Source organism: Phaenicophaeus curvirostris, unplaced genomic scaffold (assembly GCF_032191515.1).
Source record: "Phaenicophaeus curvirostris isolate KB17595 unplaced genomic scaffold, BPBGC_Pcur_1.0 scaffold_356, whole genome shotgun sequence".
Taxonomy (NCBI): Eukaryota; Metazoa; Chordata; class Aves; order Cuculiformes; family Cuculidae; genus Phaenicophaeus; species Phaenicophaeus curvirostris.
Genome location: NW_027206955.1, coordinates 69,718 through 91,593, shown reverse-complemented (window position 1 = coordinate 91,593; position 21,876 = coordinate 69,718). Strand labels below are relative to the sequence as shown.

At 59.2% G+C, this 21,876-nt stretch overlaps 2 protein-coding genes across 5 annotated transcripts in view; both read right to left on the bottom strand.

Annotated features, from left to right (window-relative positions):
* The window catches only part of UBA1 (ubiquitin like modifier activating enzyme 1), a 40,670-nt gene that overhangs the window by 636 nt on the left and 18,158 nt on the right, over window positions 1-21,876 (bottom strand). Inside the window, exons 13-25 of the mRNA XM_069882799.1 lie at window positions 21,318-21,398; window positions 17,444-17,599; window positions 16,171-16,336; window positions 14,768-14,964; window positions 12,249-12,313; window positions 11,153-11,348; window positions 7,762-7,836; window positions 4,667-4,856; window positions 3,063-3,151; window positions 2,872-2,964; window positions 1,773-1,964; window positions 774-875; window positions 463-563 (exon numbers count right to left, since the gene is read on the bottom strand). Of these exons, the coding sequence (XP_069738900.1) occupies window positions 463-563; window positions 774-875; window positions 1,773-1,964; window positions 2,872-2,964; window positions 3,063-3,151; window positions 4,667-4,856; window positions 7,762-7,836; window positions 11,153-11,348; window positions 12,249-12,313; window positions 14,768-14,964; window positions 16,171-16,336; window positions 17,444-17,599; window positions 21,318-21,398 (1,703 nt within the window). The remainder of the gene's footprint in view (window positions 1-462; window positions 564-773; window positions 876-1,772; window positions 1,965-2,871; window positions 2,965-3,062; window positions 3,152-4,666; window positions 4,857-7,761; window positions 7,837-11,152; window positions 11,349-12,248; window positions 12,314-14,767; window positions 14,965-16,170; window positions 16,337-17,443; window positions 17,600-21,317; window positions 21,399-21,876) is intronic.
* On the bottom strand, window positions 17,606-21,311 carry LOC138734970 (SUMO-interacting motif-containing protein 1-like). 4 transcript variants are annotated; one of them, XM_069882803.1, is made up of 5 exons: window positions 20,600-21,311; window positions 20,269-20,424; window positions 19,763-20,062; window positions 19,195-19,308; window positions 17,606-18,492 (listed from the first exon to the last, which is right to left on the bottom strand). In XM_069882803.1, exons 1-5 carry the CDS (start codon window positions 20,890-20,892, stop codon window positions 18,357-18,359), a joined length of 999 nt encoding a protein of 332 aa, XP_069738904.1. In that variant the 5' UTR covers window positions 20,893-21,311; the 3' UTR covers window positions 17,606-18,356. The 4 variants fall into 4 exon arrangements, with proteins under 4 accessions (XP_069738904.1, XP_069738903.1, XP_069738902.1 ...); XM_069882802.1 differs by lacking the exon at window positions 19,195-19,308 and having other exon boundaries at window positions 17,606-18,801; window positions 19,609-19,927; window positions 20,043-20,424; XM_069882801.1 differs by having other exon boundaries at window positions 17,606-19,308.

Genomic DNA, 21,876 nt, shown 5'->3' with positions numbered 1-21,876 from the left:
GAGATATGATCATGGAGGACCAAGATGGTGACCTCAATCATGGGATTATGGCTCTGGAGACCATCCTGGTGGTCTCTACCATAGAGATGTGGCCATGGAGACCATCGTGGGGGCCTCTACCATAGAGATGAGGTCATGGAGACCATCGTGGTGGCTTCTACCATAGAGATATGATCACGGAGGACCAAGATGGTGCCCTCTACCATAGAGATGAGGTCATGGAGACCATCGTGGTGGCCTCTACCATAGAGAAGGGGTCATGGAGGACCAAGATGGTGGCCTCAACCATAGAGATGAGATCATGGAGGACCAAGATGGTGGCCTCTACCGTAGAGATGAGGCCATGGAGACCATTGTGGTGGCCCCAACCATGGAGACGTGGCCACGGAGCCCATCGTGGTGGCCTCAGCCCTGGGTCTGTGGCCCTGGGCCCCCCCCCCCGGTGCCCCCCCCGGTCCCTACGGTTGGTCGTGGCGCTCGCGCAGCTTGGCCGCCGGCATGAAGAAGGAGTAGAGCATGGAGACGCCCTGGGACAACATGGTGATCTCCAGCCGGTGCTCCTTCTGCGGGGGACACGGAGAAGAGAGGGGGGGACACGGTGGGGGACGTGGGGTGGGACCCTCGGCCCCCCCGGCCGCCCCCCAGGGACCCCCGGCCGCCCCCCGGCCCCCCGGCCACCAGATACGGTGGTGGCCACATCTCCCCCGGCTTCCGTGGAGCTCCGTGGGGGGCGTCCCAGGAGGTCCCGGAGCCCCTCCCAGTGCTCCCAGTACCTTGAAGTAGGCGAGGAACTGGCGCAGGGTCATCTCCTGCCCGTCGGGCTGCAGCCCCTGGACCTCAAAGCGATCCCACAGCGTCCACTCCACCTCGTAGTACTGACACGAGAGCAGGGCCACCGGTTGGGGACACCCGGCGGCCACCAGGGGCAAGCAGGGACCTCAAAACACCTCGAGAACCCAACCCTGAGCCCACCAGACCTCAAAACAGCTCAAGAAACCGACCCTGAGGCCACTGAGAGCTCAAAACACCCCGAGAACCCAACTCTGAGGCCACCAGGACCTCAAAACACCTCGAGAACCCAACCCTGAGGCCACCAGGACCTCAAAACACCTCGAGAACCCAACCCTGAGGCCACCAGGACCTCAAAACACCTCGAGAACCCAACCCTGAGGCCACCAAGACCTCAAAACACCTCGAGAACCCAACCCTGAGCCCACCAAGACCCAAAAGGACCTCAAGAATCCAACCTTGACCCCATTGAGACCCCAAAACACCTCGAGAACCCAACTGTGACCCCACCAAGACATCAACCCACCTTGAGAACCTGACCCCGACCCCACCAAGACCCCAAAGGACATCAAGAAATCAACCTCATTCCCTCCGAGACCCCAAAAAACCTTGAGAATCCAACCCTGAACCCACCAAGACCCCCAAAGACCTCAAGAACTCAACCCTGACCCCCCCAAGACCTCAACCCGCCTCAAGAAACAAACCTCAACCCCATTGAGACCCCAAAACACCTCGAGAACCCAACCCCAACCCCACCAGGACCTCAAAACACCTCAAGAATCCAACCCAGACGCCACTGAGACCCCAAAAGACCTTGAAAACCCAACCCTGACCCCACCAAGACCTCAACCCACCTCGAGAACCCAACCCTTGACCCCACCGAGACCCCAAAACACCTCGAGAATCCAACCTCCACCCCACCGAGACCCCAAACCACCTCGAGACCCCGACCCCGGCCCCGTGGTGGCCCCCGCGGCGCCCACCTTGTTGCGGGGGCAGGCGAGGGGCTCGGAGAAGCCGACGAAGGGCAGGGCCAGGTTGAGGAAGGCGTTCTTGTAGGAGGCCAAGCGGCGGTGGCCCTGGACCAGCTTGTAGAGCTCCAGGCAGGCCAGGCCCACCACGGCCGCCGTGGTGGTGGCGATGGCCGGGATGATCTTCCCCGCGATCAGCTTGCTCTGAAACCGGGGAGGGACACCTCGAAAAACCGACCCTGACCCCACCGAGACCCCAAAACACCTCGAGGAACCGACCCCGACCCCACCGAGACCCCAAAACACCTCGAGAAACCGACCCCGACCCCACCGAGACCCCAAAACACCTTGAGGAACCGACACCGACCCCACCGAGACCCCAAAACACCTTGAGAAACCGACCCCGACCCCACCGAGACCCCAAAACACCTCGAGAAACCGACCCCGACCCCACCGAGACCCCAAAACACCTCGAGGAACCGACCCCGACCCCACCGAGACCCCAAAACACCTCGAGAAACCGACCCTGACCCCACTGAGACCCCAAAACACCTCGAGGAACCGACCGTGAGGCCTCCTGGACCCCAAAACACCTCGAGGAACCGACCGTGAGGCCTCCTGGACCCCAAAACACCTCGAGAAACCAACCCTGAGGCCTCCTGGACCCCAAAACACCTCGAGGAACCGACCCCGACCCCACCGAGACCCCAAAACACCTCGAGAAACCGACCCCGACCCCACCGAGACCCCAAAACACCTCGAGAAACCGACCCCGACCCCACCGAGACCCCAAAACACCTCGAGAAACCGACCCCGACCCCACCGAGACCCCAAAACACCTCGAGGAACCCACCCCGACCCCACCGAGACCCCAAAACACCTCGAGGAACCGACCCCGACCCCACCGAGACCCCAAAACACCTCGAGAAACCGACCCTGACCCCACTGAGACCCCAAAACACCTCGAGGAACCGACCCCGACCCCACCGAGACCCCAAAACACCTCGAGAAACCGACCCTGAGGCCTCCTGGACTCCAAAACACCTCGAGGAACCGACCCTGAGGCCTCCAGGACCCCAAAAGCCCTCGAGGTGCCCCCGGGGGTCCCCACCTTGTGGCGGTCGGCGGGGGGGATGTCGTAGTTCTCGGCTCGCAGGTTGGAGGCCGCGACGATGAAGTCCATGTGGAAGTTGGTGTCGTCGTCCTGGGGTGGAGGAGAAGGAGGAGAAGAAGAAGAAGAAGCCGTGGGGTGGGACGGAGATGTCGGGGGGCAGGAAGGGGGTTTTGGGGTGCGGGTCCCACCTTCTCGAACTCGATGGGGAACATGCGGAAGCCGGGCAGCTCCTCGGGGCTCGGCAGCGACGCCTTCAGCTCCTCCAGGCGCCCGTCGTCTGCGGGGGGGGGGGGACACCTCTCAGCACCCCAAGAACTTCCAGGGGACCCCAAGAACTTCCAGGGGACCCCCCAGAACCTCATGGGGACCTCTCAGCACCCCAAGAACCTCCTGGAGACCCCCAAGAACCTTGGGAACCTCCATGGGGACCTCCTGGAGACCCCCAAGAACCTCCAGGGGACCTCTTGGCACCCCAAGAACCTCCAGGGGACCCCCCAGAACCTCCAGGGGACCTCCAGGGGATCCCAACCCCCCTTTAATTGCCCCAAACCCCCCTTTAATTGCCCCAAACCCCCTTTTAATTGCCCCAAACCCCCTTTAATTGCCCCAAACCCCCTTTTAGTCACCCCAAGCCCCCTTTTAATTGCCCCAAACCCCCTTCTAGTCACCCCCAACCCCCCTTTAGTCACCCCAAACCCCCTTCTAGTCACCCCAAACCCCCTTTTAATTGCCCCCGAGCCCCCTTTTAATTGCCCCAAACCCCCTTTAATTACCCCAAACCCCCTTTAATTGCCCCCAACCCCCTTCTAGTTACCCCAAACCCCCTTTAATTGCCCCAAACCCCCTTCTAGTCACCCCCAACCCCCCTTTAGTCACCCCAAACCCCCTTCTAGTCACCCCAAACCCCCTTTTAATTGCCCCCAACCCCCCTTTAATTGCCCCAAACCCCCTTTTAATTGCCCCAACCCCCCTTTAATTGCCCCCAACCCCCTTCTAGTCACCCCAAACCCCCCTTTAATTGCCCCCAACCCCCTTCTAGTCACCCCAAACCCCCTTTTAATTGCCCCAAACCCCCTTCTAGTCACCCCAAACCCCCTTTAATTGCCCCCAAACCCCCCTTAATTGCCCCAAACCCCCTTTACTTGCCCCAAACCCCCTTTAATTGCCCCAAACCCCCTTTAATTGCCCCCAAACCCCAGTTCCTCACCCCAACCCCCCTTTAATTGCCCCAAACCCCCTTTTAATTGCCCCAAACCCCCTTCTAGTCACCCCAAACCCCCTTTAATTGCCCCCAAACCCCCTTTAATTGCCCCAAACCCCCTTCTAGTCACCCCAAACCCCCTTTTACTTGCCCCAAACCCCCTTTTAATTGCCCCCAACCCCCCTTTAATTGCCCCAAACCCCCTTTAATTGCCCCCAAACCCCCTTCAATTGCCCCAAACCCCCTTCTAGTTAACCCAAATCCCCCTTCGTTGTCCCCCACCCCCTTTAATTGCCCCAAACCCCCTTTTAATTGCCCCAAACCCCCTTCTAGTCACCCCAAACCCCCTTTAATTGCCCCAAACCCCCTTTTAGTCACCCCAAACCCCCTTTTAGTCACCCCAAGCCCCCTTTAATTGCCCCAAACCCCCTTTACTTGTCCCAACCCCCCTTTTAGTCACCCCAACCCCCTTTAATTACCCCCAAACCCCCATTAATTGCCCCAAACCCCCTTTAATTGCTCCCAAACCCCCTTCTAGTCACCCCACTCCCCCCTCGAACTGCCCCAGCCCCCCCCCCCGTAGCCCCGCACCGAGGGTGGCGCTGGCGCTCTGGAGCTCCTGGTCGGAGACGTGGATGCGGACGCCGGCTTTGGGGGTGAAGGGGGGGACGCGCACCCCCCGCAGCAGCTCGGCCACCGCCGCCCGGTCCCGCGAGCCCGCGATGCCGTAGCTCTGGGCAAACAGGTTGGCGGCCGCCACCACGTAGTCCAGGTGCAGGGGCTGGGGGGGCAACGCCGGGGGCTCAGGGGGCAATTCGAGGGCTCGGGGGGGCAATTCGAGGGCTCAGGGGGCAATTAGAGGGCTTGGGGGGGCGATTAGAGGGCTCTTGGGGCAATTAGAGGGCTCAGGGGGCAATTAGAGGGCTCGGGGGGGCGATTGGAGGGCTCAGGGGGGCAATTAGAGAGCTCAAGGGGCAATTAGAGGGCTCGGGGGGCCAATTAGAGGGCTCCGGGGGGCAATTAGAGGGCTCGGGGGGCCAATTAGAGGGCTCAGGGGGCAATCAGAGGGCTCTGGGAGCAATTAGAGGGCTCCGGGGGGGCAATTAGAGGGCTCTTGGGGCAATTCGAGGGCTCAGGGGGCAATTAGAGGGCTCGGGGGGGCAATTCGAGGGCTCCGGGGGGCAATTCGAGGGCTCAGGGGGCAATTCGAGGGCTCGGGGGGCAATTCGAGGGCTCGGGGGGGCAATTAGAGGGCTCGGGGGGCAATTCGAGGGCTCCGGGGGGCAATTTGAGGGCTCGGGGGGCAATTAGAGGGCTCAGGGGGCAATTAGAGGGCTCAGGGGGCAATTAGAGGGCTCTGGGGGGCAATTAGAGGGCTCGGGGGGCAATTAGAGGGCTCGGGGGGCAATTAGAGGGCTCGGGGGGCAATTAGAGGGCTCGGGGGGGCAATTAGAGGGCTCTTGGGGCAATTAGAGGGCTTGGGGGGGCGATTGGAGGGGTGAGAGGGGCAACTAGAAGGGGGTTGGGGGCAACTAAAGGGGGTTTGGGGCAAGTAAAAGGGGGTTTGGGGCAATTAAAGGGGGTTGGGGCAATTAAAGGGGGTTGGGGGCAACTAGAAGGGGGTTTGGGGCAAGTAAAAGGGGGTTTGGGGCAATTAAAGGGGGTTGGGGGCAACTAAAGGGGGTTTGGGGCAAGTAAAAGGGGGGTTGGGGCAATTAAAGGGGGTTGGGGCAACTAGAAGGGGGTTTGGGGCAAGTAAAAGGGGGTTTGGGGCAATTAAAGGGGGTTTGGGGCAAGTAAAAGGGGGTTTGGGGCAAGTACAGGGGGTTTGGGGCAAGTAAAAGGGGGTTTGGGGCAAGTAAAGGGGGTTGGGGGCAAGTAAAAGGGGGTTTGGGGCAACTAGAAGGGGGTTTGGGGCAACTGAGGGGGTGAAGGAGGCAACTAAGAGGGTGAAGGGGGCAACTAGAGGGGTGAGGGGGTAACTAAGGGGGTGAGGGGGCAACTAAGGGGGTGAAGGGGGCACTTAGAGGGGGTGAGGGGGTAACTAAGGGGGTGAGGGGGCAACTAAAGGGGGTTTGGGGCAACTTGGAGGGAGGAATGAGGGGGTGAGGGGGCAACTAAGGGGGTGAGGGGGGTAACTAGAGGGGTGAGGGGGGAACTAAGGGGGTGAAGGGGGCAACTAAAGGGGTGAAGGGGCAACTAGAGGGGATCATGGGGCCAGTAAGGGGGTGAGGGGGCAACTAAGGGGGTGAGGGGGCAAGTAGAGAGGGTCAGGGGGCAACTAGACGGGTGAGGGGGCAACTAGGGGGGTGAAGGGGCAACTAGAGGGGATCATGGGGCAAGTAAAGGGGTGAGGGGGCAACTAGAGAGGGTCAGGGGGCAACTAAGGGGGTGAGAAGGCAACAAAGGGGGTGATGGGTCAACTAGAGGGGTGAGGGGGTAACTAAGGGGGTGAGGGGGGAACTAGAGGGGTGAGGGGGCAACTAGAGGGGATCATGGGGCAAGTAAGCGGGTGAGGGGGCAACTAGAGAGGTGAGGGGGCAACTAAGGGGGTGAGGGGGCAACTAAGGGGGTGAAGGGGGCAATTAGAGGGGTGAGGGGGCAACTAAGGGGGTGAAGGGGCAACTAGAGGGGATCATGGGGCACGTAAGGGGGTGAGGGGGCAACTAGAGAGGGTCAGGGGGCAACTAAGGAGGTGAGGGGGTAACTAAGGGGGTGAAGGGGGCAACTAAGGGGGTGAAGGGGCAACTAGAGGGGATCATGGGGCATGTAAGGGGGTGAGGGGGCAACTAGAGAGGGTCAGGGGGCAACTAGAGGGGTGAGGGGGCAACTAGAGAGGGTCAGGGGGCAACTAGAGGGGTGAGGGGGTAACTAAGGGGGTGAGGGGGGCAACTAGAGGGGTGAGGGGGCAACTAGAGGGGATCATGGGGCCAGTAAGGGGGTGAGGGGGCAACTAAGGGGGTGAGGGGGCAAGTAGAGAGGGTCAGGGGGCAACTAGACGGGTGAGGGGGCAACTAGAGGGGTGAGGGGGCAACTAGAGAGGGTCAGGGGGCAACTAGAGGGGATCATGGGGCATGTAAGGGGGTGAGGGGGCAACTAGAGAGGGTCAGGGGGCAACTAAGGGGGTGAGGGGGTAACTAAGGGGGTGAAGGGGGCAACTAGAGGGGTGAGGGGGTAACTAAGGGGGTGAGGGGGCAATTAGAGGGGTGAGGGGGCTGCTAAGGGGGTGAGGGGGCAACTAGGGGGGTGAGGGGGCAACTAGGGGGGTGAAGGGGCAACTAGAGGGGATCATGGGGCAAGTAAGGGGGTGAGGGGGCAACTAGAGAGGGTCAGGGGGCAACTAAGGGGGTGAGGGGGCAACTAGAGGGGATCATGGGGCAAGTAAGGGGGTGAGGGGGCAACTAGAGAGGGTCAGGGGGCAACTAAGGGGGTGAGGGGGCAACTAAGGGGGTGAAGGGGGCAATTAGAGGGGTGAGGGGGCAACTAAGGGGGTGAAGGAGGCAACTAAGGGGGTGAAGGGGCAACCAGGGGGCCCCCCGGGGCAGTTAGTAGCCCCCCGGGGCAGTTAGTAGCCCCCAGGGGCAGTTAGCGGCCCCCCCGGGGCAGTTAGTAGCCCCCAGGGGCAGTTAGTAGCCCCCAGGGGCAGTTAGCGGCCCCCCGGGGCAGTTAGCAGCCCCCCCACTCACGTTGTCGGGGTTGAAGACGAGGGGGTGGGGGCAGCGCTTGGGCCCCGACCAGAACAAGGTCCCCGAGTTCGTTTTCTGCAGGAGAAACGAGCGTTAACGAGGCCGCAACCGCCCGACGGGGTCCCGGGAGGGCGGGGGGGGGGTTAATGAGGGGCATTAACGAGGCGGGGGGGGGGCAAACGAGGGGTAATGCGCATCATTAAAGGGGTACAGGGTAACGAGGGAGCTAATTAGAGGTTAACGGGGTAATTAGGGTAACGAGGGGTGGGGCGCGTCCACCCCCCCCACCCCAACCCGGGCGGGACAACTCGGCTCGGCCTGGAGAGTCCGACACGGAGAGCTCGTTAACGAGGAGTCGCTTAACGAAGAGTCGAACGTGGAGAGTCGAAGGTGGAGAGTTGGTTAACGAAGAGGTGGTTAACGAAGAGTTGGTTAACGAAGAGTCAAATGTGGAGAGTCGAACGCGGAGAGTTGGTTAACGAAGAGTTGGTTAACGAAGAGTCGAATGTGGAGAGTTGGTTAACAAAGAGTTGGTTAACGAAGAGTCCAATGTGGAGAGTTGGTTAACGAAGAGTTGGTTAACGAAGAGTCCAATGTGGAGAGTTGGTTAACGAAGAGTTGGTTAATGAGTCAAACATGGGCAGTCGAATGTGGAGAGTTGGTTAACGAAGAGTTGGTTAACGAAGAGTTCAATGTGGGGAGTTGGTTAATGAAGAGTTGGTTAATGAAGAGTTGGTTAATGAAGAGTTGGTTAATGAAGAGTTAGTTAATGAGTTGAATGTGGAGAGTTGGTCAAGGAAGAGTTGGTTAACGAAGAGTTGAACGTGGAGGGTCGATTAACGAAGAGTTGGTTAACGAAGAGTTCAATGTGGGGAGTTGGTTAATGAAGAGTTGGTTAACGAAGAGTCGAATGTGGAGAGTCGAATGTGGAGAGCTGGTTAACGAAGAGTTGGACATGGAGAGCTGGTTAACGAAGAGTTGGACACAGAGAGGTGGACACAGAGAGTTGGTTAACGAAGAGTTGGTTAACGAAGAGTCGGTCAACAAAGAGTTGAACGTGGAGAGTTGAATGTGGAGAGTCGAACGTGGAGAGTTGGTTAATGAAGAATTGGTTAACGAAGAGCTGGTTAATGAAGAGTTGGACACGGAGAGTTGGACATTGAGAGTTGGTCAATGAAGAGTTGGTTAACGAAGAGTTGGTTAACGAAGAGTCCAATGTGGAGAGTTGAATGTGGAGTTGGTTAATGAAGAGTTGGTTAACGAAGAGTCAAATGTGGAGAGTTGGTTAATGAAGAGTTGGTTAATGAGTTGAATGTGGAGAGCTGGTCAAGGAAGAGTTGGTTAACCAAGAGTTGAATGTAGTGTGTTGGTCAATGAAGAGTTGGTTAACGAAGAGGTGAATGTGGAGGGTTGGTTAATGAAGAGTTGGTTAACGAAGAGTCGAATGTGGAGAATCCAACATGGAGAGTTGGTTAACGAAGAGTCGAATGTGGAGAATCTAACATGGAGAGTTGGTTAACGAAGAGCTGGTTAACGAAGAGCTGGTTAACGAAGAGTCCAACATAGAGAGTTGAACATGGAGACTTGGTTAACGAAGAGCTGGTTAACGAAGAGTCCAACATAGAGTTGAATGTGGAGACTTGGTTAACGAAGAGTTGGTTAACGAAGAGTCCAACACAGAGAGTTGAACATGGAGAGTTGGTTAACGAAGAGCTGGTTAACGAAGAGTCCAACACAGAGAGTTGAACGTGGAGAGTTGGTTGACGACGAGCTGGTTAACGAAGAGTTGGTTAACGAAGAGTCCAACACAGAGAGTTGAACATGGAGAGTTGGCTAACGAAGAGCTGGTTAACGAAGAGTTGGTTAACGAAGAGTCCAACACAGAGAGTTGAACATGGAGAGTTGGTTAACGAAGAGCTGGTTAACGAAGAGTCCAACATAGAGAGTTGAACGTGGAGAGTTGGTTAACGAAGAGCTGGTTAACGAAGAGTCCAACATAGAGAGTTGAACGTGGAGAGTTGGTTAACGAAGAGCTGGTTAACGAAGAGTCCAACATAGAGAGTTGAACGTGGAGAGTTGGTTAATGAAGAGCTGGTTAATGAAGAGCTGGTTAACGAAGAGTTGGTTAACGAAGAGTCCAACATAGAGAGTTGAACGTGGAGAGCTGGTTAACGAAGAGCTGGTTAACGAAGAGTTGGTTAACGAAGAGTCCAACATAGAGAGTTGAACGTGGAGAGTTGGTTAATGAAGAGCTGGTTAACGAAGAGCTGGTTAACGAAGAGTCCAACATAGAGAGTTGAACATGGAGAGTTGGTTAACGAAGAGCTGGTTAACGAAGAGCTGGTTAACGAAGAGTCCAACATAGAGAGCTGAACGTGGAGAGTTGGTTAACGAAGAGCTGGTTAACGAAGAGTCCAACATAGAGAGTTGAACGTGGAGAGTTGGTTAACGATGAGCTGGTTAACGAAGAGTCCAACATAGAGAGTTGAACGTGGAGACTTGGTTAACGAAGAGCTGGTTAACGAAGAGTTGGTTAACGAAGAGTCCAACATAGAGAGTTGAACGTGGAGAGCTGGTTAATGAAGAGCTGGTTAACGAAGAGTTGGTTAATGAAGAGTCCAACATAGAGAGTTGAACGTGGAGAGTTGGCTAACGAAGAGCTGGTTAACGAAGAGTCCAACATAGAGAGTTGAACGTGGAGAGTTGGTTAACGACGAGCTGGCTAACGAAGAGTCCAACATAGAGAGTTGAACGTGGAGAGTTGGTTAACGAAGAGCTGGTTAACGAAGAGCTGGTTAACGAAGAGTCCAACATAGAGAGTTGAACGTGGAGAGTTGGTTAACGAAGAGCTGGTTAACGAAGAGCTGGTTAACGAAGAGTCCAACATAGAGAGTTGAACGTGGAGAGTTGTTTAACGAAGAGCTGGTTAACGAAGAGCTGGTTAACGAAGAGTCCAACATAGAGAGTTGAACGTGGAGAGTTGGTTAACGAAGAGCTGGTTAACGACGAGCTGGTTGACGAAGAGTCCAACATAGAGAGTTGAACGTGGAGAGTTGGTTAATGAAGAGCTGGTTGACGAAGAGTCCAACATAGAGAGTTGAACATGGAGAGTTGGGTAACGAAGAGCTGGTTGACGAAGAGTCCAACATAGAGAGTTGAACATGGAGAGTTGGTTAACGAAGAGCTGGTTGACGAAGAGTCCAACATAGAGAGTTGAACGTGGAGAGTTGGTTAACGACGAGCTGGTCCACGAAGCCTCGAACATGGAGCTCCTCAACGTCGAGTGGCTGCAGGTTCCTCAGGCCGCGCCGAGCCGTCCCGCCCCCCGAGGTCCCCCCGAGGTGCCCCCCCGAGGTCCCCGAGGTCCCCGAGGTCCCCCCGAGGGTCTCACCTGGCCCGGGGGGAAGTTGTGGAGCAGCTGGCGGATGTTGTTGCTGTACTGGCGGTGCCAGTGGCGACAGGCCCAGCCCACGCAGTCGGGCCAGGCGCGCGGCCGCTCGCTCACCAGGCTGCGCTCCACGGCCTCCAGCACCTCCAGCGGCTGCGTCCCCGCCAGCCGCAGCGTCCGCTCCACGAACCGCGGGTCCCTGCCGGCCACACGGGCAGCTGGGCCACCAGCCAGGGCGCCTGGGCTACCGACACGGCGCCTGGGCTACCGACATGGCGCCTGGGCTACCAACCATAGTGGCTGGGCTACCAACGTGGTGGCTGGGCTACCAACATGGCGGCTGGGCTACCAACCAGGGCGGCTGGGCTACCAACCAGGGCAGCTGGGCTAGCAACCATAGCGGCTGGGCCACCACTGAGTGCGGCTGGGCTACCAACCACAGCAGCTGGGCCACCATTGAGTGCAGCTGGGCTACCAACCACAGTGGCTGGGCTACCAACCCGGCGGCTGGGCTACCAACCATAGTGGCTGGGCTACCGACCAGGGCAGCTGGGCTACCAACCATGGCGGCTGGGCTACCAGCCATGGTGGCTGGGCTACCAACATGGTGGCTGGGCTATCAACCAAGGTGGCTGGGCTATCAACCATGGCGGCTGGGCTACCAACCAGGGCAGCTGGGCTATCAGCCATGGCAGCTGGGCTACCAACCAAGGCGGCTGGGCTACCAACCAGGGCGGCTGGGCTACCAACCACAGTGCCTGGGCCACCACTGAGGGCAGCTGGGCCACCAACCACAGGGGCTGGGCCACCACTGAGGGTGACTGGGCCACCAACCACAGCAGCTGGGCCACCACTGAGTGTGGCTGGGCCACCAACTACAGCGGCTGGGCCACCACTGAGGGTGGCTGGGCCACCACCCCCTGTGACTGGGCCACCACTGAGGGCAGCTGGGCCACCAACCACAGCGGCTGGGCCACCACTGAGGGTGGCTGGGCCACCACCCCCTGTGACTGGGCTACGACTGGGGGCCAGGGGGCCAGGGGGCCAGGGGGCCAGGGGGCCGGGGGGCCAGGGGGCCACGGGGGCCGGTGACACCCACGTCAGGTACTGGTTGACGTTCTCCGCCGGCTGCTTGAAGAGCCCCTCGAACTCGTCCCGCGCCCACTGCGAGAAACGGGGCCCCAGGTCACCCCAAAGCCCCTCCAGGTGTCCCCAAAGCCCCTCTAGGTGCCCTCAAAGCCCCTCCAGGTGTCCCCAAAGCCCCTCCAAGTGCCCTCAAACCCCTCTAGGTGCCTCCAAACCTCTTCTAGATGCTCTCAAAGCCCTTCTAGACACCCTCAAAGCCCCTCTAGGTGCCCTCAAAGCCCCTCCAGGTGACCCCAAACCCCCTCCAGGTGCCCTCAAACCCCTCCAGGTGCCCTCAAACCCCTCTAGGTGCCTCCAAACCTCTTCTAGACGCCCTCAAAGCCCTTCTAGATGCCCTCAAAGCCCTTCTAGGTGCCTCCAAACCTCTTCTAGATGCTCTCAAAGCCCTTCTAGACACCCTCAAAGCCCCTCTAGGTGCCCTCAAAGCCCCTCCAGGTGACCCCAAACCCCCTCCAGGTGCCCTCAAACCCCTCCAGGTGCCCTCAAACCCCTCTAGGTGCCTCCAAACTCTTTCTAGAGGCCCCAAAGCCTCCTAGAAGCCCAAAAAGCCCTTCTAGACGCCCTCAAAGCCCCTCTAGGTGCCCTCAAACCCCTCTAGGTGCCTCCAAACCTCTTCTAGATGCTCTCAAAGCCCTTCTAGACGCCCTCAAAGCCCCTCTAGATGCCTCCAAACCCTTTCTAGAAGCCCCCCAAGCCCTTCTAGATGCCCTCAAAGCCCTTCTAGGTGCCCTCAAACCCCTCTAGGTGCCTCCAAACTCTTTCTAGATGCTCTCAAAGCACCTTTAGATGCCTCCAAACCCTTTCTAGAGGCTCCAAAGCCTCCTAGAAGCCCAAAAAGCCCTTCTAGACGCCCTCAAAGCCCCTCTGAAAGCCCCAAAAGCCCTTCTAGATACCCACAAAGTCCCTCCAGGTGCCCTCAAAACCCCTCTCGATGCCTCCAAACCCTTTCTAGATGCTCTCAAAGCCCTTCTAGAAGCCCCTAAACCCCCCTAGATGCCCCCAAGGTCCTTCTAGATGCCCTCAAAGCCCCTCTAGAAGCCCTCAAAGCCCCTCTAGATGCCCTCAAAGCCCTTCTAGGAGCCCTCAAAGCCCCTCTAGAAGCCCTCAAAGCCCTTCTAGAAGCCCTCAAAGCCCTTCTAGATGCCCTCAAAGCCCCTCTAGAAGCCCCTAAACGCCCTCCAAGCCCTTCTAGATGCCCTCAAAGCCCCTCTCGATGCCCTCAAAGCCCCTCTCGATGCCCTCAAAGCCCCTCAACACCTCCAAAGCCCCTCTAGATGCCCTCAAAGCCCCTCTAGAAGCCCCTAAATGCCCTCAAAGCCCTTCTAGATGCCCTCAAAGCCCCTCTAGATGGCCTCAAAGTCCTCTAGAAGCCCAGAAAGCCCTTCCAGATGCCCTCAATGCCCTTCTAGATGCCCTCAAAGCCCCTCTAGAAGCTCCTAAAAACCCTCAAAGCCCTTCTAGAAGCCCTCAAAGCCCTTCTAGATGCCCTCAAAGCCCCTCTAGAAGCCCCTAAACGCCCTCCAAGCCCTTCTAGATGCCCTCAAAGCCCCTCTCGATGCCCTCAAAGCCCCTCTCGATGCCCTCAAAGCCCCTCAACACCTCCAACGCCCCTCTAGATGCCCTCAAAGCCCCTCTAGAAGCCCCTAAATGCCCTCAAAGCCCTTCTAGATGCCCTCAAAGCCCCTCTAGATGGCCTCAAAGTCCTCTAGAAGCCCAGAAAGCCCTTCCAGATGCCCTCAATGCCCTTCTAGATGCCCTCAAAGCCCCTCTAGAAGCTCCTAAAAACCCTCCAAGCCCCTCTAGATGCCCTCAAAGCCCCTCTAGATGCCCTCAAAGCCCCTCAACGCCCCCAAAGCCCCTCTAGATGCCCTCAAAGCCCCTCTAGAAGCCCCTAAACGCCCTCAAAGCCCTTCTAGATGCCCTCAAAGCCCCTCTAGATGGCCTCAAAGTCCTCTAGAAGCCCAGAAAGCCCTTCTAGATGCCCTCAATGCCCTTCTAGATGCCCTCAAAGCCCCTCTAGAAGCTCCTAAACACCCTCCAAGCCCCTCTAGATGCCCTCAAAGCCCCTCAACGCCCCCAAAGCCCCTCTAGATGCCCTCAAAGCCCTTCTAGATGGCCTCAAAGCCCCTCTAAAAGCCCCTAAATGCCCTCAAAGCCCCTCTAGATGCCCTCAAAGCCCCTCAACGCCCCCAAAGCCCCTCTAGATGCCCTCAAAGCCCCTCCAGGTGCCCTCAAAGCCCCTCCAGATGCCCTCAAAGCCCCTCCAGGTGTCCCCAAAGCCCCTCCAGATGCCCTCAAAGCCCCTCCAGGTGCCCCCAAAGCCCCTCCAGATGCCCTCAAAGCCCCTCCAGGTGCCCCCAAAGCCCCTCCAGATGCCCTCAAAGCCCCTCCAGGTGCCCCCAAAGCCCCTCCAGATGCCCTCAAAGCTCCTCCAGATGTCCCCAAAGCCCCTCTAGATGCCCCCCCGGGTACCTGGAGGGTGTGCTCGATGGCGTTGGGGAAGTTCTTGAGGGTGCAGATGGGGATGGCCTTCTCGGGGGGGTCCTGGCTGGAGCTGTAGGACTCGCTGAGGAAGGGGATGACCACCTGCACGTTGCCCTTGGTGCCCAACGTCCCCGACTCCAGCAGCGGCTTCCGGTAATAGACGCAGCGTCGGTCCATATAGAGCCCTGGGGGGGGACACGGCGCGGGCTGCGGCTCCCAGGGGGGCTCCCGGACACCCCAAACCCCCCCGAGATGCCCTCAAACCCTCCCAAGATGCCCTCAAACCCCCTCAAGATGCCCCCAAACCCCCTCAAGGTGCCCCCAAGCCCCTCAAGATGCCCCCAAACCCCCTCAAGGTGCCCTCAAACCCCCTCAAGATGCCCTCCACCCCCCTGAAATGCCCTCAAACCTCCTCAAGATACCTTCAACCCCCCCAAGATGCCTTCAACCCCCCCAAAACGCTCTCAAACCCCCTCAAGATGCCTTCAACCCCCCCAAGACGCCCTCAAACCCCCCCCAGATGCCCTCAAACCCCCCCGAGATGCCCCCGAACCCCCCCGAGATGCCCCCGAACCCCCTCAAGATGCCCCCAAACCCCCTCAAGGTGCCCCCAAGCCCCTCAAGGTGCCCTCAAACCCCTCAAGATGCCCCCAAACCCCTCGAGATGCCCTCAAACCCCCTCAAGATGCCCCCAAACCCCTCAAGATGCCCCCAAACCCCTTCAAGATGCCCTCAAACCCCTCAAGGTGCCCCCAAACCCCCTCGAGATGCCCTCAAATCCCCCCAAGATGCCCTCAAACCTCCTCAAGATGCTCTGAAATCCCCTCGAGATGCCCTCAAACCCCCTCAAGATGCTCTCAAACTCCCTCGAGATGCTCTCAAACTCCCTCGAGATGCCCTCAAACCCCCCCGAGATGCCCTCAAACCCCCCTGAGATGCCCTCAAACCCCCTCAAGATGCCCCCAAACCCCCTCAAGATGCCCCCAAATCCCCTCAAGGTGCCCCCAAGCCCCTCAAGATGCCCCCAAACCCCCCTGAGATGCCCTCAAACCCCCTCAAGATGCCCTCAAACTTCCTCAAGATACCTTCAACCCCCCCAAGATGCCTTCAACCCCCCCAAAACGCCCTCAAATCTCTTCAAGATGCTCTTAAATCCCCTCGAGATGCCCTCAAACCCCCTCAAGATGCTCTCAAACTCCCTCGAGATGCCCTCAAACCCCTTCAAGATGCCTTCAACCCCCCCAAGACGCCCTCAAACCCCCCTGAGATGCCCTCAACCCCCCTCAAGATGCCCTCAAACCCCCTCAAGATGCCCCCAAACCCCTCGAGATGCCCTCAAACCCCCCCGAGGTGCCCTCAACCCCCCCCGAGACGCTCCCCCGGCCTCTCACGGGCGTCCACGTTGTCGAGGGCGTTGGCGACGCCGTCGAGGGCCTCGAAGAAGTCGTCGTCGTAGACGCGCTCGGTGTCGGGGCCGACGCGGTCGGGGCGGCTGCTGACGCGCAGCGACGGGTTCATCTCCCGCACGGCGGCCGCCGCTCGCTCCGACTTCAGCTTCTGGAGGGCGAGACGACGCGTCCCACCGGGTCCCCACCCACCTCCACGACCCCCCTGGACCTCCCCAACCCAACCCAACGTCAACTTTTGATGACAAACAACCCAACGGTTCCATCTCTGAGATGGTTCCCACCACGATCTCCACCTCCTGGTCTCCATCCATTGATCCTCAACCCCCAAGACTCCATCCCACCCTCTCAAACATCAACCCTTGATGACGAACAACCCAACGGTTCCATCTCCGAGATGGTTCCCACCATGTTCTCCACCTCCTGGTCTCCATCCATCGATCCTCAACCTCAAAGACTCCATCCTGCTCCCTCCAACCTCTCCCAACATCAACTCTTGATGATGAACAACCCAACGGTTCCATCTCCAAGATGGTTCCCACCACCATCTCCACCTCCTGGTCTCCATCCATCAATCCTCAACCTCAAAGACTCCATCCTGCTCCCTCCAACCTCTCCAACCCAACCCAACATCAACCCTTGACCTCCACAAACCCAACTTCTCCACCTCTGAGGTGGTTCCCACCACGATCTCCACCTCCTGGTCTCCATCCCACCCTCTCAAACCTCTCCCAACCCAACCCAACATCAACCCTTGACCTCCACCAACCCAACTTCTCCATCTCCGAGGTGGCTCCCACCACGATCTCCACCTCCTGGTCTCCATCCATTGATCCTCAACCCCCAAGACTCCATCCCACCCTCTCAAACATCAACCCTTGATGACGAACAACCCAACGGTTCCATCCCTGAGATGGTTCCCACCACGATCTCCACCTCCTGGTCTCCATCCCACCCTCTCAAACCTCTCCAACCCAACCCAACATCAACCCTTGACCTTCACCAACCCAACGGTTCCATCCCTGAGATGGTTCCCACCACGATCTCCACCTCCTGGTCTCCATCCCACCCTCTCAAACCTCTCCCAACCCAACCCAACGTCAACTCTAGGTGACGAACAACCCAACTTCTCCATCTCCGAGGTGGCTCCCACCACCATCTCCACCTCCTGGTCTCCATCCCTGGATCCTCAAGCCCCGCGCCCCCCCCGTGGTCCCTCCGAGCTCTCCCACCCCACCCCGCGGTCTCCGTCTCTCACCGTGACGTCCCAGGGCCGGAAGAGGAACTGCCGGTTGAGGTTGGACTTCTCGATGGTGTCCATGTCGGTGACGGTGACGCAGCCCTCGGGGCCGCAGCCCAGGCCCATCATGGCGAAGTTCTTGAGCAGCTCGCAGCCGATGGCGCCCGCCCCCACCTGCCCCGCGGGGACACGGACGCGTGGGGACACCGGGGGACAACCTGGGGACGCTTGGGGGCAACCCGGGGACACCTGAGGACGCTTAGAGACACCTGAGGATGCTCCAAGACGGAGCCCGAGGTGGCCATGGAGGCTTGGGGACACCTGGAGACACCCGAGGACACTTAGAGACACCTGAGGACGCTCCAAGATGGAGCCCGAGGTGGCCATGGAGACTTGGAGATGCTTGGGGACACCTGAGAGACACCTGGGGACACTCCAGGATGAAGCCCGAGGTGGCCATGGAGACCTGGGGACACCTGGGGACACTTAGAGACACCTGAGGACACTCCAAGATGGAGCCCGAGGTGGCCGTGGAGGCTTGGGGACACCTAGGGACACCTGAGGACACTCCAAGATGAAGCCTGAGGTGGCTTTGGAGGCTTGAGGACACCTAGGGACACCTGGGGAAGCTCGAGGAGGAAGCCTGAGGTGGCCAGGGAGACCTAGGGACGCTTGGGGACACCGGGGGACACTTGAAGACACTCCAGGATGAAGCCTGAGGCGGCTATAGAGACCTGGGGACACCTGGGGACACTCCAGGAGGGAGCCTGAGGTGGCCATGGAGACCTGGGGACGCTTGGGGACACCTGAGGGACACCTGGGGACACCTGAGGAACACCTAGAGACACCTGAGAACACTCCAGGAGGGAGCCTGAGGTGGCCATGGAGGCCTGGAGATGCCTGGGGACACCTGAGGGACACCTGGGGACACTTAAGAGACACCTAAGGATGCTCCAAGATGGAGCCCGAGGTGGCCATGGAGATCTGGGGACACCTGGGGACACTCCAGGACGAAGCCTGAGGTGGCCATGGAGACCTGGAGATGCTTGGGTACACCTGAGAGACACCTGGAGATGCTCGGGGACACCTGGGGACACTCCAGGATGAAGCCCAAGGTGGCCATGGAGACCTAGGGACACCTGGGGACACCTGAGGACACTTAGAGACACCTGAGGACACTCCAAGATGAAGCCTGAGGTGGCTTTGGAGGCTTGGGGACACCTAGGGACACCTGGGGAAGCTCGAGGAGGAAGCCTGAGGTGGCCAGGGAGACCTGGAGATGCTTGGGGACACCTGAGGACACCTGGGGACACTCCAGGATGAAGCCCGAGGTGGCCTTGGAGACCTGGAGATGCCTGGGGACACCTGAGGGACACCTGGGGACACTTGAAGACACTCCAGGATGAAGCCTGAGGTGGCTTTGGAGGCTTGGGGACACCTGGGGACACCTGAGGATGCTTCAGGATGAAGCCCGAGGTGGCCATGGAGGCCTGGGGACACCTGAGGGACATGTAGGGACACCGAGGGACACCTGGGGAAGGTCCAGGATGAAGCCTATGATGGTCAGGGAGACCTGGAGACACCTGGGGACACTTTGAGGGACACCTGGGGATACTTGGGGACACCTGAAAAACCTTGGGGACACCTGAGGACACTCCAGGAGGGAGCTTGAGGTGGCCATGGAGGCCTGGGGACACCTGGGGACGCTTGGGGACACCTGAGGACACTCCAGGAGGGAGCTTGAGGTGGCCATGGAGGCCTGGGGACACCTGAAGAACCTTGGGGACACCTGAGGAACACCTAGAGACACCTGAGGACACTCCAGGATGGAGCCTGAGGTGGCCTTGGAGGCCTGGAGATGCCTGGGGCCACCTGAGGGCCACCTGGGGCCACTCCAGGATGCGGCCTGAGGTGGCTTTGGAGGCTTGGGGACACCTAGGGACACCTGGGGACACTCCAGGATGAAGCCTGAGGTGGCTTTGGAGGCTTGGGGACACCTAGAGACACCTGAGGACACTCCAGGATGGAGCCTGAGGTGGCCATGGAGACCTGGAGATGCCTGGGGACACCTGGGGACACTTGAGGACACTCCAGGATGAAGCCTGAGGTGGCTTTGGAGGCTTGGGGACACCTAGGGACACCTGGGGACACTCCAGGATGAAGCCTGAGGTGGCCATGGAGACTTGCAGATGCTTGGGGACACCTGGAGACACTCCAGGATGAAGCCCGAGGTGGCCATGGAGACCTGGAGATGCTTGGGGACACTTGGGGACACCTGAAGAACCTTGGGGACACCTGAGGACACCCCAGGATGGAGCCTGAGGTGGCCATGGAGACCTGGAGATGCTTGGGGACACCTGGGGACACTCCAGGATGAAGCCTGAGGTGGCCAGCGAGACTTTGAGATGCTTGGGGACACCTGGGGACGCTTGGGGACACTCCAGGATGAAGCCCGAGGTGGCCATGGAGACTTGGAGATGTGTGGGGACACCTGAGGGACACCTGGGGACAGTTAAGAGACACCTAAGGATGCTCCAAGATGGAACCCGAGGTGGCCATGGAGATCTGGGGACACCTGGGGACACTCCAGGACGAAGCCTGAGGTGGCCATGGAGACCTGGAGATGCTTGGGGACACCTGGGGACACTCCAGGATGAAGCCCGAGGTGGCCATGGAGACCTAGGGACACCTGGGGACACCTGAGGACACTTAGAGACACCTGAGGACACTCTAAGATGAAGCCTGAGGTGGCTTTGGAGGCTTGAGGACACCTAGGGACACCTGGGGAAGCTCGAGGAGGAAGCCTGAGGTGGCCAGGGAGACCTGGAGATGCTTGGGGACACCTGAGGGACACCTGGGGACACTTGAAGACACTCCAGGATGAAGCCTGAGGTGGCTTTGGAGGCTTGGGGACACCTGGGGACACCTGAGGATGCTTCAGGATGAAGCCCGAGGTGGCCATGGAGACCTGGAGATGCTTGGGGACACCTGAGGGACACCTGGGGACACTTGAAGACACTCCCGGATGAAGCCTGAGGTGGCTTTGGAGGCTTGGGGACACCTGGGGACACCTGAGGATGCTTCAGGATGAAGCCCGAGGTGGCCATGGAGGCCTGGGGACACCTGAGGGACATGTAGGGACACTTATGGACACCTGGGGATACTTGGGGACACCTGAAGAACCTTGGGGACACCTGAGGACACTCCAGGACGGAGCCCGAGGTGGCCATGGAGGCCTGGGGACACCTGAAGAACCTTGGGGACACCTGAGGAACACCTAGAGACACCTGAGGACACTCCAGGAGGGAGCCTGAGGTGGCCATGGAGGCCTGGAGATGCTTGGGGACACCTGAGGACACCTGGGGACACTCCAGGATGAAGCCTGAGGTGGCCACAGAGGCCAGGAGACACCTGGGGACACTTGGGGACACCTGGGGACACTCCAGGATGAAGCCCGAGGTGGCCATGGAGACCTGGAGACACCTGGGGACACCTGAGGACACTCCAAGATGAAGCCTGAGGTGGCCAGCGAGACTTTGAGATGCTTGGGGACACCTAGGGACGCTTGGGGACACCTAAGGATGCTCCAAGATGGAACCCGAGGTGGCCATGGAGATCTGGGGACACCTGGGGACACTCCAGGACGAAGCCTGAGGTGGCCATGGAGACCTGGAGATGCTTGGGGACACCTGAGGGACACCTGAGGGACACCTGAAGAATCTTGGGGCCACCTGAGGAACACCTAGAGCCACCCGAGGACACCCCAGGATGGAGCCTGGGGTGGCCTTGGAGACCTGGAGATGCCTGGGGCCACCTGAGGGCCACCTGGGGCCACTCCAGGCTGAAGCCTGAGGTGACCATGGAGTCTTGGGGCCGCGCGAGGGTCACTGACCACAAAATACTTCTGGGCGCCCAGCTTGGCCTGCAGCTCCGCCCCGAAGACGGCCACCTGCCCGTCGTAGCGGCTGTTGCGCTGGGGACACACGGACACGGCCCCGTCACCGACACCACAACCCCAGGAGATCCCGACCCATGGAGAACCCCAGGAGACCCCGACCCATGGAGATCCCGACCCCCAGGAGACCCCCAGGAGATCCCAGCCCAGGGGAACCTCGAGAAGATCCCAACCCGAGAAGATCCCAAACCCTAAGAGATCCTAAGATGACCCCAACCCATGAGGAACCTCGAGAAGATCCCAACCCAAGGAGATCGTGACCCCTAAGAGACTCCAATGAGCTCCCAGCCCAGGGGAACCTTGAGAAGATCCCAACCCGAGAAGATCCCAACCCTTAAGAGATCCTGAGATGACCTCAACCCATGGGGAACCTTGAGAAGACCCCAACCCGAGAAGATCCCAAGCCCTAAGAGATCCTGAGATGATCCCAACCCGCGAGGAACCTCGAGAAGATCCCAACCTGAGAAGATCCCAAGCCCTAAGAGATCCTGAGATG